Source organism: Triticum urartu, chromosome 7A, assembly GCF_056163025.1.
Source record: "Triticum urartu cultivar PI428250 chromosome 7A, HENAU_Tu73, whole genome shotgun sequence".
NCBI lineage: Eukaryota > Viridiplantae > Streptophyta > Magnoliopsida > Poales > Poaceae > Triticum > Triticum urartu.
Genome location: NC_141879.1, coordinates 630,821,731 through 630,835,119, shown reverse-complemented (window position 1 = coordinate 630,835,119; position 13,389 = coordinate 630,821,731). Strand labels below are relative to the sequence as shown.

The window sequence follows — 13,389 nt, the reverse complement described above, 5'->3', positions numbered from 1 at the left end:
ATTGCATCTACATACCTTTGTAGATCACGCGCGGAAGCGTTCAAAGAACGGGGATGAGGAAGTCGTACTCGACATGATCCAAATCACCGGAGATCCTAGCGCCGAACGGACGGCACCTCCGTGTTCAACACACGTACGATCAGCGTGACGTCTCCTCCTTCTTGATCCAGCAAGGGGGGAGGAGAGGTTGATGAAGATCCAGCAGCACGACGGCGTGGTGGTGGATGCAGGAGTCACCGCAGCAGGGCTTCGCCGTTCTACTACGAGAGGGAGAGGTGTAGCAGGGGAGAGGGAGGCGCCAAGACTCAAGGGTGCGGCTGCCCCTCCCTCCCCCCCTTTATACAGGCCCCCTAGGGGGTGTGCCGGCCCTAGGAGATGGGATCTCCTAGGGGGGGCGGCGGCCAAGGGGTGGAGTGCCCCCCAAGCCAGGTGGGGCGCCCCCCACCCTAGGGTTCCCAACCCTAGGCGCATGGGGTGGGCCAAGGGGGCGCACCAGCCCACTATGGGCTGGTTCCCCTCCCCACTTTAGCCCATGGGGCCCTCCGGGATGGGTGGCCCCACCCGGTGGACCCCCGGGACCCTTCCGGTGGTCCCGGTACAATACCGGTGACCCCCGAAACTCTCCCGATGGCCGAAACTGCACTTCCTATATATAATTCTTCACCTCCGGACCATTCCGGAACTCCTCGTGATGTCCGGGATCTCATCTGGGACTCCGAACAACTTTTGGGTTACTGCATATTCATATCTCTACAACCCTAACGTCACCGAACCTTAAGTGTGTAGACCCTACGGGTTCGGGAGACATGTAGACATGACCGAGATGGCTCTCCGGTCAATAACCAACAGCAGGATCTGGATACCCATGTTGGCTCCCACATGCTCCTCTATGATCTCATCGGATGAACCACGATGTCGAGGATTCAAGCAACCTTGTATACAATTCCCTTTGTCAATCGGTACGTTACTTGCCCGAGATTCGATCGTCGGTATCCCAATACCTCGTTCAATCTCGTTACCGGCAAGTCACTTTACTCGTACCATAATGCATGATCCCGTGACCAGACACTTGGTCACTTTGAGCTCATTATGATGATGCATTACCGAGTGGGCCCAGAGATACCTCTCCGTTACACGGAGTGACAAGTCCCAGTCTTGATCCGTGTCAACCCAACAGACACTTTCGGAGATACCCGTAGTATACCTTTATAGTCACCCAGTTACGTTGTGACGTTTGGTACACCCAAAGCACTCCTACGGTATCCGGGAGTTACACTATCTCATGGTCTAAGGAAAAGATACTTGACATTGGAAAAACACTAGCAAACGAACTATACGATCTTGTGCTATGTTTAGGATTGGGTCTTGTCCATCACATCATTCTCCTAATGATGTGATCTCGTTATCAATGACATCCAATGTCCATAGTCAGGAAACCATGACTATCTGTTGATCAACGAGCTAGTCAACTAGAGGCTTACTAGGGACATGTTGGTGTCTATGTATTCACACATGTATTACGATTTCCGGATAACACAATTATAGCATGAATAAAAGACAATTATCATGAACAAGGAAATACAATAATAATCCTTTTATTATTGCCTCTAGGGCATATTTCCAACAGTATGACTATTTACGAAATACATGCCTACATTATAGTTTATGAACTGGAGCTAGTTCTGTGTCGCCCTAGGTTATGACTGTTATATGATTAATATTATCCAACGAAATCATTGATCCAATGCCTACGAGTTTTCCACATATTATCGTTACTGTTACCACTGCTATCAAAGACTATCATATTACTGTGCTACCGATCACTTTGTTGTAGATATTAAATCTCTATGTGTGGTTGAATTGATAACTCAACTGCTAATACTTACAATAATCTTTGGCTCCCCTTGTGTCGAATCAATAAATTTGGGTTGAATACTCTATCCTCGAAAATTGTCGTGATCCCCTATACTTGTGGGTTACCAAGACTTTTTCCTGGCGCCGTTGCCGAGGAGCATAGCTATATTTGTTGATTTACTTGGGATTATTATCTATTTATCACTATGAAGAATCTGAAAGATACAAAAACCAAGATCGTTCCTCTAAGACGAGGGGAGGTAAGGATTTCCATCTAGCTATGCACTTGATTCACCTTCTGTTTTGAGTAAACTTGCAACACCACCACATGTTATTAATCCTGATATATCGCAATAATTGATGATGATACTTCTGTTATGAATGATGCTAGTACTTTGCTTGATGATAATGTGCCACTAGGTGAATTTCTTGATGAACAAATTGCTAGAGCTAAAGAGAATGAAATTGCTGAAACTGGTGAAATTATTGAAACTGATGAAATCTTTGAAACTAAAAATTATGAAACGCCTATTAGACCTAGCTCTCCTAGATATGAATTGCCTAAGATACATGAGGGTTATGTTATGGATGAAGAGGTTGCTAGGGATTTTCTTGATTGTAAGGATAGAGATGATCTAAAGAAACTACTAGTCAAGTTGAAAGAAAAATCTTTAAATGCTAGAATGAAATATGATCCTAAGTTTGTTACTTTACCTATCTTTGTTACTGATAAGGAGCTGAAAATTTGGTGGATCAACGCTCTATATAAAGGTCAGAAAAATTACTCTGGAGGTATCAATTGACATAACTCCTCTATTACGAGTCCTTTCATTGACGGCTTTTGTGTCGTCTAACTCTAAAGCTTCCAATTTATCGAAACTAAGTGCAATAAGTAAGGAGAAACAATGGTTTTTTCTATGGACTACAAATATGCATGGCTGAACAATAGAGCACAAGCGTCCTTAGAGCATCTCCAACAGGCGCCGAACGCGCCGCGCGCAAAAAACTGCTTTGTCGCGCGCGCATCGTCTGTTTTGGCGCGGCGCGCAGCGCTGGCTCCAGCAGCGGCGCTAAAATGCAGCGCGCGCGACTCGCCGGGGCATTGCATATATGGCATTTTGAACACAAAATGAAGTTGAAACATTCAAAATGCAATGAACATGACATATAAAATTTCACACAAACAAGTTCATGAAGAAAAGTTCATGCCCACAAGTTCAAAATCATGCCCACAAGTTCATCCAACCAAGTTCAAAATGCAAATCAAGTTCAATACACAAATGAAAGACACGTCATTCCTCGTCCTCGTCTTCGTCGTCGTCCTCATCTTCGGAAGACGATTCTTCTACCTCCGAAGATGAATCTTCCTCCCTCTCCTCATCGCGCACCGCATCACGTGAAGCTCCGACGGTGTTGGCAAGATATTCAACGGCATCTTCATGGGATTGTGTGCGAGGAGGCACATCGAAAGACATTCCGCCCATGGCGGCCGGAGGTGCACCCATGCCTCCCATGAGAGAAGCAAAACTCATGCCTCCCATGGTGGCCATAGCGTCGGGGGGTGCTCCAAAGCCAGCCATGCCTCCCATTGCACCGGCCACGGTACCTCCAAAGCCACCCACCTATGGCGCCGAGGCCACCGCCACCCATGGCGCCGAGGCCACCGCCACCCATTGCGCCGAGGCCACCGCCACCCATTGCACGAACCATGGCTCTTTTTTGGATCAAGACTTCTTCACGGGCAAGATTGACATACTCCTTTTGCGCCACATTGAGGTTAGATGTGTCCAAGAAGAACAAGTGTTTCTCCCATTCCAACAATCTTGTTCGCTCCTCATTGCTCACCTTCCTCTCCTCCAAAGCCACCTTGCTCTCCTCGGCTGCCACCCTCCTCTCCTCGGCCGCCAACCTCCTCTCCTCGGCCGCGGCATCTTGGTTCCTTGCCATTTTCCTCACCTCGTTGGCTTCTTTTCTTGCCTTCACAATAGCTTCCATAGCATTTTTGAGATCATCATCTCCTTTCCTCTTCTTCTTTTCGGTTTTGTCTTTCTTGCACCCATCCGGTTGCTTTGGCTTCGAGTATGAAACCGAGTTGGGTGTGGGGCTTCTCTTGCCGTCATCACTTGATGCATCATCCTCATCATCATCATCATCCAACTTAATTGTTCGCTTGCGTTTGTTGCTCAAATGCAAATCATCCAAATCTTGGGAAAACTTTGTTTTGCCACTCTAGCTTTTGCCAATTTTGCTTATGCCACTCTAAAATTGGACATCTCACTTTTGCCACTCTTGGCTTTTGACAATACATCACAAATGCCATTCCATGGCAAAAACAATAATTTTTATTTCACTTTTGCCACTCTTAGCTTTTGACAATGTATCGCAATTGCCACTTTGAAAATTTTGCTTTTGCCACGGAATGGCAAAAGTGATATATTGTCAAAAGCTAAGAGTGGCAAGAGTGAGATGTCAAATTCTAGAGTGGCATAAGCAAAATTGGCAAAAGCTAGAGTGGCAAAAACAAAGTTTTCCCCCAAATCTTCACGCTTCTTCCATTTCTCATCATCCTTCAACACGTTATAGCAATGGGGCAAGGTAAAGACCCTTCCTTTCTTGATCTTCCCCTTCTTGGTTGTCCTCTCCTCTTCTTTGAACAAGTTTTGCGCAATGTTGTACTACATGAAAACAAAGCAAGTTAGCACCAACAACAAGTATGATGAACATGTATGATGAACATGTATGAATTGCCACTTGGGTTCAACTTGTCAACCGCCTTTTGATAGGCCGCCCACCTTTGACAATCCGAGTTGATTGTCGACCATCGGGACCATAGTGATCTCTCGGAGCGGTCAATTCCACTCAAGTTGTGAACATCAAAGTGTTCTTTCATCCGCCCCCAATAAGCATCTCTACTTTGATCACCTCCAACGGATGGATCCCTCGACACTTGCAACCAAGTATTGCATAGTAAGATGTCATCGACGTTGGTATAATTGTCCGCTCTTCCTTTCGGTGCATCGACAATGCCCTCACCCTCCTCGTCCACCTCGAACTCATGGTCTTCGAAGTGCATGTCATTGGTTTGAGACCAATGCGAATTGTTGGAGCCAACACCCATCATTGACATGTGTGCATCATCATTGAGACTACAAAGTTTTTTGAACAATGCAAATAAGCTATCTATATGTCAATGCATTGAAAAATAACAAAAAAATGAAAAGTTGGATTTTTTTTTTACCTTGGGGGCATTTCCTCGAACATTTTGTGCGCGTCGGCCGCCGGCTCAACGAGTGAGCTCGCCGGCGCTTCAGTAGCCGCTGCACGCCCTACAAGCTTCTTCCTCCTCGCCTTGGAGGTGCCGGAGCCGTCCGCCGCCTTGTTTTTCTTCGCCGATGTCTTGCCTCTTTGGCCGCGCCGCATTGGGGAGTTTTGATGAGGAGGGGGCGGCGGCTCGGGCCGGCGCCGGCGCGACGCCACCCGCCGCCGAGGTCATCCGCGGCGGCATGAAGAGGCCGCGCGCGAGGCCGATGGTCGGAGGAGCTCCGGCGAAGGCGAGGCCAACGCCTCCCGGGCTAGGGTTTGCGGCGGCGGCGGCGGTGGAAGGGTCACGGCTATAGGATGGGGTGAGCGGGGTGCCGGCGCGTGCGTCCATGGGGTGCAGTTCACCGGCGCCGGCGCGCGCGGGGCGTAGGAGGCGGAGAAGACAGAGTGCAGCGCGAGTGCTCGACTATGCCGCGCGCGGAAGCGGGCGCCCCAAATACACCGCGCGAGATAGCGATTCCAAACGCGCGCCCAACTCCTTATACCGCGCGCGCGATTATTGCACGCCCGCTGGAGCCACCCGCCGGGTTGCGCACGCGCTAAACTGGCTAAATTTACGGCGCGACGCTTGTTTAGCGCGTCTGTTGGAGATGCTCTTACAGTAGGTAAAGAGAAAGGTGATGGGTCGTTCGTAACTCAGGCCAGGGCCATCCGTTGACATCGACATGCATCTCGGAAGGCTGTGTTGCTCGAACCAACTCGGCTTCCTTACAACACAGCAGTGGTGCTCGTGGAAATGCCTCACCCGGAGCAGAAACTCTGCATGCTTTCTACAGTCCTACGTACGGGCTACCAATCCTCCCCACAGTGCATGATTAGGTTCTTACAAAAAGATAAGACACCATTGCTCTTCTGGTAAAGCGTATAAGAAAACAATACACCATAACTTGTAGCAAGTACAAAAGAACAAAACCAAGGTGGATCAATAGATGCAGCGGCTAAGAGTTTCTAGTTCTGTCGGGTGCTCAAGTTGCCAATGGAGAAGTTCAACCTCTTAGTTTTTGCTTTTTGGCAATCTAATCGCAGTTCGAATATCATCTTCTCGTGCTCAAATATTTTCTCCATGAACATCGTGTGATCTGGACCACCATATGTGCATGTCTTATTCACTAGCATGGCCATGGCAGTTGAAATGTCTCCGAGGGCTTCTATTTTATTTAAAACATGATTGGCGTCCACCGTCCAACCAGAACGTGCATCGACGACATCCTGATAAAAATAAATAAATAAAATTAGAAGAAAAAAAAAGATGTTGCATTGTATGTATGACGGTTTGTAAACAGAGGTGGTTGAGTGCTTATGGGTGAAACGGAGAGAGGGGGAGACTAGTGAGCTAAGGCTACGCTACACACAAAATCATGGAGCACCAGACTTGTACAAAGAAAAAAAGAGCCACCACCCCACTGTCAAGAAGTACGCATGCCAATAATGATATTGGATACAATCCTTTGATAACGTGTAATGTTTAGTTCATCTAAACTTCAGGTGGCCCTGCTCTGCTCACCATAACTAAGACTGAATAAACGCAATTCCCCACCTGGTACTACATCTACTGACAAGAGTTTACTGATCCAAGATATTGGATACTAAATCTATTGACAAGAGTTGTTACCTGGAAATAGGAAACTGAAGTTGTGGCGGCGGACAGTCCAAAGGTTTTAGACTCAGCAGAACTAAAACTGAACACATAAGATGTGACTTTGGCACTACTACACATGAGGAGGGAGTGACTTTGGGAGGTCAAGTGGTGCCTAAGAATGATATCAATGCTACAAAGAGATGGGGATACTGATGAAGATGTTAGCCATATAATCAAAACAGGGTGGATGAAGTGGCGCCAAGCATCTGGCATTCTCTGAAAAAAGCTAAAAGGCAAGTTTTAGTGTGTGTTTGGTTCGGGAACAAAGTGGAATGGAATGCCATGGTTCCATTCCACTAGAATGGGTCGGTTCTGTTTTTCTATTTGGTAGGAATATTTCGGAGGAATGGAATGCTTACATTTTGATGTTTGGTTTTAGAGATAGAATGGAATGAAATTATTTACCTCACCTCTTTTAGGTAGGAATGGTGAGATCACCACTCATACGTGAATACGATGATGTATAATTCCAATGTCGGATACCAAACAGATGAATCAAAATTCAAAATTTAGTAGCACCAAGCAAATTATTGGTGAATACAACAGCAGCCAGCAAATCGGTACCCAATGTCCACAGGTACGCACCAAATTTCACTAATCTCTCATACAGAAACAGTCACCAAATCGATGCAAATTGGTGCCCAATCTCCATGATTGCATATGGCAGCAAGCAACTGCTGCTCCCTGTCCGGGGCAGGGCCAGACGCGCTCGCCTAGGCAACGGCAACACACAATCGTTGTTGCCGTTCTTCCTTGTTGCAGACCAGGGCCCGACACGCCCGTTGTAGGGAACGGCAACGAGGCATGCCGAGCCCATGCGCCGTCGTTGTTGTGGCTGTTCCTTGTTGCAGACCAGGGCCCAGCGGGCCGTTGCTGTTGCGGCTCGTCTACTTCCACCAGATCTGCGGTGCACCACCGCCACAACATCAATAGGGAGAGGGCAGCATCAAGAATGAGAGCAGTGACAGCCCGAGCCGGTGGCTGGAGGGAGAGACGGGAGACGATGGGAGGGTGGCGGCTGGAGCTTAGCTTGGTCGAGGGAGAGGGGCAGAGTCGGGGAGAAGGTGAGACACGTGAGGCATTCCACGTTGTTCCACCAATTTGGAGGTATGAGCACATTCCGGATCTAAGGGGAATATGCCGTTCTAGGGAACGAGTGGACTCCGACTCCTCAACCCAACCAAACACAAGAATGACCCCTTGGTGCGGAACGGACCCATTACGTTCCACCTGCTGACGCGAACCAAACACACCCTTACTGGACGGTGATTAGACTTGCAATGTTGTATGGGGCAGAATGTTGGCCTACAAAAAGACGACATGTTCACCAATTGTGTGTTGCGGAAATGCCTATGTTGCGTTTGGATTTGTGGTCATACAAAGAATGGGTCGAGTTCAGAACAATGATATACGTGATCGGCTAGGGGTAGCACCAATCGAAGAAATGCTTGTCCAACACCGGTTGAGGTGGTTTGGCCATATCCAAAGGAGACCCCTGGAGGCACCAGCACATAGTGGAATCCTAAGCCACGATAATAATGTGAGGAGAGGAAGGGGAAAGCTGAAATCATGGGAGGAGGAAATAAAAAGAGACTTGAAAAAATGGGATATACCCAAAGTTTTCTGCTTGAACAGGAGTGTGGAAAGCCTATTCATGTGTCTGAACCTTGATTAGTAGCTCCTGTTGGGTTTTAACTCTAGCCTACCCCAACTTGCTTGAGACTGAAAGACTTTGCTGTTGTTGTTGTTTCTCAAGAAAGGATATATGAAATCATACATTGTACTAACTTATCAATAAACCTGGTGTATTGATACAGATGAGAAATGATACACAATGACTAAACAAGCTTGATGGCAAACCACGATTTTTAGGTCGCCTTGTATATTGTGCAGTATTAAATGACACGAATGGTTAAATGACACATTGTATTGTTATTGATTTGGAATGTGAAACATATCATTATTGTTTTTACTGGAATGTGAAACGTAATTGATAAGTAAAAGAACACTGCCAGGTGTAGGAGTGACTTACCGGACAAAACTGCCCAGTTGTAGGTTTTAGTTTTGCACCATTGGAACTTTCAGCGGATCATTCTTGACTCAAACGCTTTGTGACTGCACAAGAAAAAGATGAAGTATCACTAAGTAGATTCAATTAAGTAACAGGCAATGAAAAAGTTCGAGGATCAACCAACTGGAAAAAATACTGTTGAGTATACCTGCATTAGCAGGTGCAGTTCCAAAACTTTTACCAATAGATAACCCAACAGGAGAACCAGGATCGCCTGCAAGAGTTTAGCTATTGATATTAGAAAGGAAAGGGCAAGCATCATTTGTTCATTAGCAAAGAGTACCCTGCAGATGTCTAGGAAACTGCAGGGCACAGCAAGAAGATATAAAAGGTCCAGATTGTAAGTGGGAACAAATAATGTGACTACTGAATAAACTACATATAACTAATAAACAAAGACAGAGGTAAGTGGGGAACATCAACAATGAAAGTAACTGAAATAAACTTCTATATGGAGAAAACGATGGTATGTTACCTTCACTACAAGAATCTGAATGTTCTATGACCTCCAGCTTCCCAGCTAACATAGTTTCATCTGAAAACACACAAGTTTGTGCGCCATGGCTTGTAAGATTTTGCTAGAAAGGAGAACTTTTGCAAAGTATCTAGGTGTATTGGGAAGTAGACTACTGAAAAAGGTATCATACTTCTAGTTTTGAAAACACTGATTGCACAGGATAAATCGACTTAAAACAAACGGACATGACTAATTCTTCCCACAGCATGTTATAAGCCTGTTACAAATGCTGTCCTTTAAGCAATTATAGCAAACGAACCAAATACACTAAAGCAGTTCTTCTCATAGAAGAGCGCAACAAAGCAATATGTCATACTCCCTCCGTCCCAAAATAAGTGTCTCAACTTTGTACTATAGTACAAAGTTGTACTAAGCTTGAGACACTTATTTTGGGACGGAGCAAGTACTTATAACAAACGAAGGCCATAACGAAATTCAAGCGATTCATTCAGAAAAACAGCTTGTGCATTTACACAAAAAATGCTGAAAGGACAGAGCCAAGGCAGATGTTTTACCAATAATTTCCTCGAAACCCATAGGTTCATACGATGAACCTGCAATTGAAACATACGATCATCAATTAGCATGGTTATAAACACGAATAGTCAGGTATCCTTATTGATTATTATACGATGGTCTATGGGAGAAACCTTGAGTCCATGGTGAGGAATGACGCCTGCATGAAGCAAGAGGTTAAAAGCTCTAAACTTTACAACAAACTAGGAAACAGTGGAACAACGAGAGCATCAATTCTGTGCACACGATATACATACCTCTCTTTGTGAAGAAAACGACGGGCAAGAAGAGATGCCGACATCCGGCCTATGTTCTTCTTCCTCTTATGCCTCCGGCAACCCCTGAAATTAATTAACAAGATAACGCGACAAAGGCCCGTTAAAAGTTTAACTGTAACTGCGGCTTCTCATGCAGATGGAGTAAAATGGATCTTCCACATAATAAAGTCATAACTGAGGATGGGAATGTTGCACTTACCCAAACCCGAAGGGGATGGTGTAACATGGGTGGCTTGGACACGGCGGCAACCGCAGCAGATGCCTGAACTCGGGGGTTCGCGTGACCAAGTCCTTGACAACCTGCACGGCTTTGCGCCTAATGAGCTGCCAGTCCACGGGACCCCTGTGTGGAAGAAACATCGAGAGGCTCAAACAACAATGAATGAAACTAACGGATAATTAGATAGATGATAGATGAAGGAGACCAGTTTGCCGGGTGAGAGCGCCAGAACAAGACTGTGCGGGCAGCCGAGGCGTAGTGCGGGTCCTCGCGAAACATGGTGGAAGGGATAGCGTCGATTTGGTTCCGGAGATCTTGGGCCAAATCGATGCCCTCCAGCTTGCCCTGGGCGAGGTCGTCGAGAACGTTGAGGCGAGTGAGAAAACTGAGCGCGGTGGGCGCCTCGATCTCGTCCTGGCACGGCAGGAAGCGGCTCAAGTACTTTCGCGCCTCCTTCCACCGGCCGTCCGCCACCAGGCGCCGCAGGAATCGCACGTCCAAGAAGACGCTCGTCTCGTGCTTCAGCCTGGACCGAAATTAAGATCTATCGATCAGTACCAGCTAGGCTAGGGGAGGAAAAGGGGAGCAGATCGAGATAGAGCGAGAGATTAAGCCGTGGAATACGTACGCGTCGAAGGTGGCGGGGAGGCTGTTGCGGCGGAGGAAGGCGAGAAGTCGCCGGCGGCGGAATCGGTTCAGGCAGTGGTGCTCCATCACGCCTCGCTTGCCGCCAGATCTCGCCATCGCGCTCTGCAACGAGAGTATTTGGGGAATATCGCCGGAGCGGGGGGCACTGCGTCTCGGATATCATGGTTGGATCCGATTAGGGCAGTGCCCGCCGGGGTGCGGCGATGGTGGGGGGTGCGGGCGGGAGGAGGGAGGAGGGGGGAGACGGGAGGGGTTGGGGATGGGGGTGGGAGGAGGGGGAGGAGGGTCGGGAATGGAGGTGGGTGGGGTGGGGTGGGGAGAGGGCGGGTCGGGGGCAACCTGGCCAAACGGGTTGATTTTCGCGTGGCTGGCCCGTGGGCCGTGGCACGTCGTGTGCCTGGCTTGTGGCCCGCCCTGTGCCGTGCTTGTCCGTCGGGAGCGAACTAGCGCGTGCTCGCTCCGTGCTGTTAATATGGGCCGGCCCATTTCGGGGTTTCACCCCCAAACGATTTTGGGAAGGTTCTAGAACCTTCCCTGAACCGGGTTTTTCGTTTTTTTTCGTTTTCTTTTTTTTTTTCTGTTTTCTTTTCAATTTTTCTTTACTTATATGTTTTCATTTTTATTCTTTTTTTCCAATTTCCGAAAATATATTAATTTGTGATTTATTTTTTAAGTCGTTAATATTTTTTTGGAATGATGAACATTTTTTCAAAACCGTGGTTTTATTTTTACTAATTCGTGTACATTCTCCAAAATAATGAACATTTTTTGTAACCATGAGCACTTTTGATAACCCACGAACATTTTTCAAAATTACGAACATTTTCTTAAAGTTTTGAACATTTTTAAGAAATTTGCGAACATTCTCTTAAGTCATGAACATGTTTTTGAATTCATGAGCAGTTTTTCTAAATAATGAACATTATAAAATTATAGACTAAATTTTCAAAATCTTATACATTTTTTCCCAAATTTGTGAACATTTTTTTAATTAGTGATTTTTTTTAATCATGAATATTTTTTTTCAAATTCGTGAACATTTTTCGATTTAGCGGAAAAAAATTTGAATCGTGAACATTTCTTTTCAAATTTGTGAATGTTTTTTGAACTAGCGAATATTTTTTTGAATCGCGGATTTTTTTCAAATTTATGAACATTTTTCAAATTAGCGAACATTTTTTTTGAATCATGAACATTTTTCTCAAATTTGTGAATAGTTTTCGAATTAGCAAACTTTTTTTGAATCGTGAATATTTTTTTCAAATTCACGAACATTTTTGAATTAGTGAACATTTTTTTCAAATTCATGACCATTTTTCAAATTAGCGAGCATATTTTTGAATCATGAACATTTTTTCAAATCCACAAACCTTTTTTGCATTAATGAACATTTTTTTGAATCATGATTTTTTTCAAAATCATGAACATTTTTTGAGTTTGTGGACATCTTTTTACAAATTCGTGAACAGTTTTGGAATTACTGAGCATTTTTCTCTAATCATGAATACGTTTCAAAATCGTGATTGTTTTATTAAAAATAGCAACTTTTTCTGAAATTTTAGAACTTTTTTATATCCCGAATTACTGAAAATAAAGGAGAAATAAAAAAACAAGGTGGTGTCCCAGCCCGCACATGGGCCGGCCTAGCAGTGCGCGAAGGGGGAGCGAGGGGGTGCGCGCTCGCTTCTTCCGCAGCGCGTAGGTCGCCATACAGGCGCTCCCCTTGTCCGTCTAGGCCAAGCCCGCTTGGCATGCACGGCACGGCACACGGCACGGCCCGCCTGGCACGTGTAAGTAGTTTTTTTAAGAGAATCCTTAGGGCAACTCCAATGCACGACACCAAACGGACGTCCGTTTATTTGGATTTCGTCCGTTTGGGGTAGGGATGGGGTCGTGTCCGTTCAGATTTGGGTTTGCGTCGGTCAAGCGCCCAACGCGCAAACGCATCTTCGGCTCCATCTTGTCCCCATGCATGCAAAAGTGAACAAAAGGATGTTTGGCCGCAGCCGCGGTTCGCACTAGTTCATCACGCCGGCCGGCAACACAGTTGGCGGCCTACATTCTCACGCCGACAACAGAGCCAGTGGCCCGCACAGGAGCCAGCCTTCAAAAAGGACATGTTTTCATGCCGACAACAAAGCCAGCCTTCAAAACGGACATGTTTCACGCCGGCAACAAAGTTAGCGACCGGCACACCAGCCAGCCTTCAAAATGAACGGGCGTCGGCCATGGCCCGAGGCCTCACCTAGTTCAGGCTGTCGCGGGTGAACATCTCCTTCTATCGATTAGCGAACCAAGCCTTCCTCTCCGGCGACATGTTGGTCT

The 13,389-nt window shown here is 46.3% G+C and overlaps 1 protein-coding gene across 1 annotated transcript; it reads right to left on the bottom strand.

Moving 5' to 3' along the window:
- Positions 1-5,990: 5,990 nt before the first annotated feature.
- LOC125521748 (uncharacterized) lies at positions 5,991-11,317 on the bottom strand. Its single transcript, XM_048686813.2, has 10 exons — positions 11,045-11,317; positions 10,622-10,942; positions 10,396-10,539; positions 10,176-10,259; positions 10,053-10,078; positions 9,918-9,956; positions 9,361-9,420; positions 9,034-9,099; positions 8,847-8,929; positions 5,991-6,384 (listed from the first exon to the last, which is right to left on the bottom strand). The coding sequence occupies exons 1-9, from the start codon at positions 11,158-11,160 to the stop codon at positions 8,904-8,906; spliced, it is 882 nt and encodes a 293-aa protein (XP_048542770.1). The 5' UTR covers positions 11,161-11,317; the 3' UTR covers positions 5,991-6,384; positions 8,847-8,903.
- Between the last annotated feature and the right edge of the window lie 2,072 nt (positions 11,318-13,389).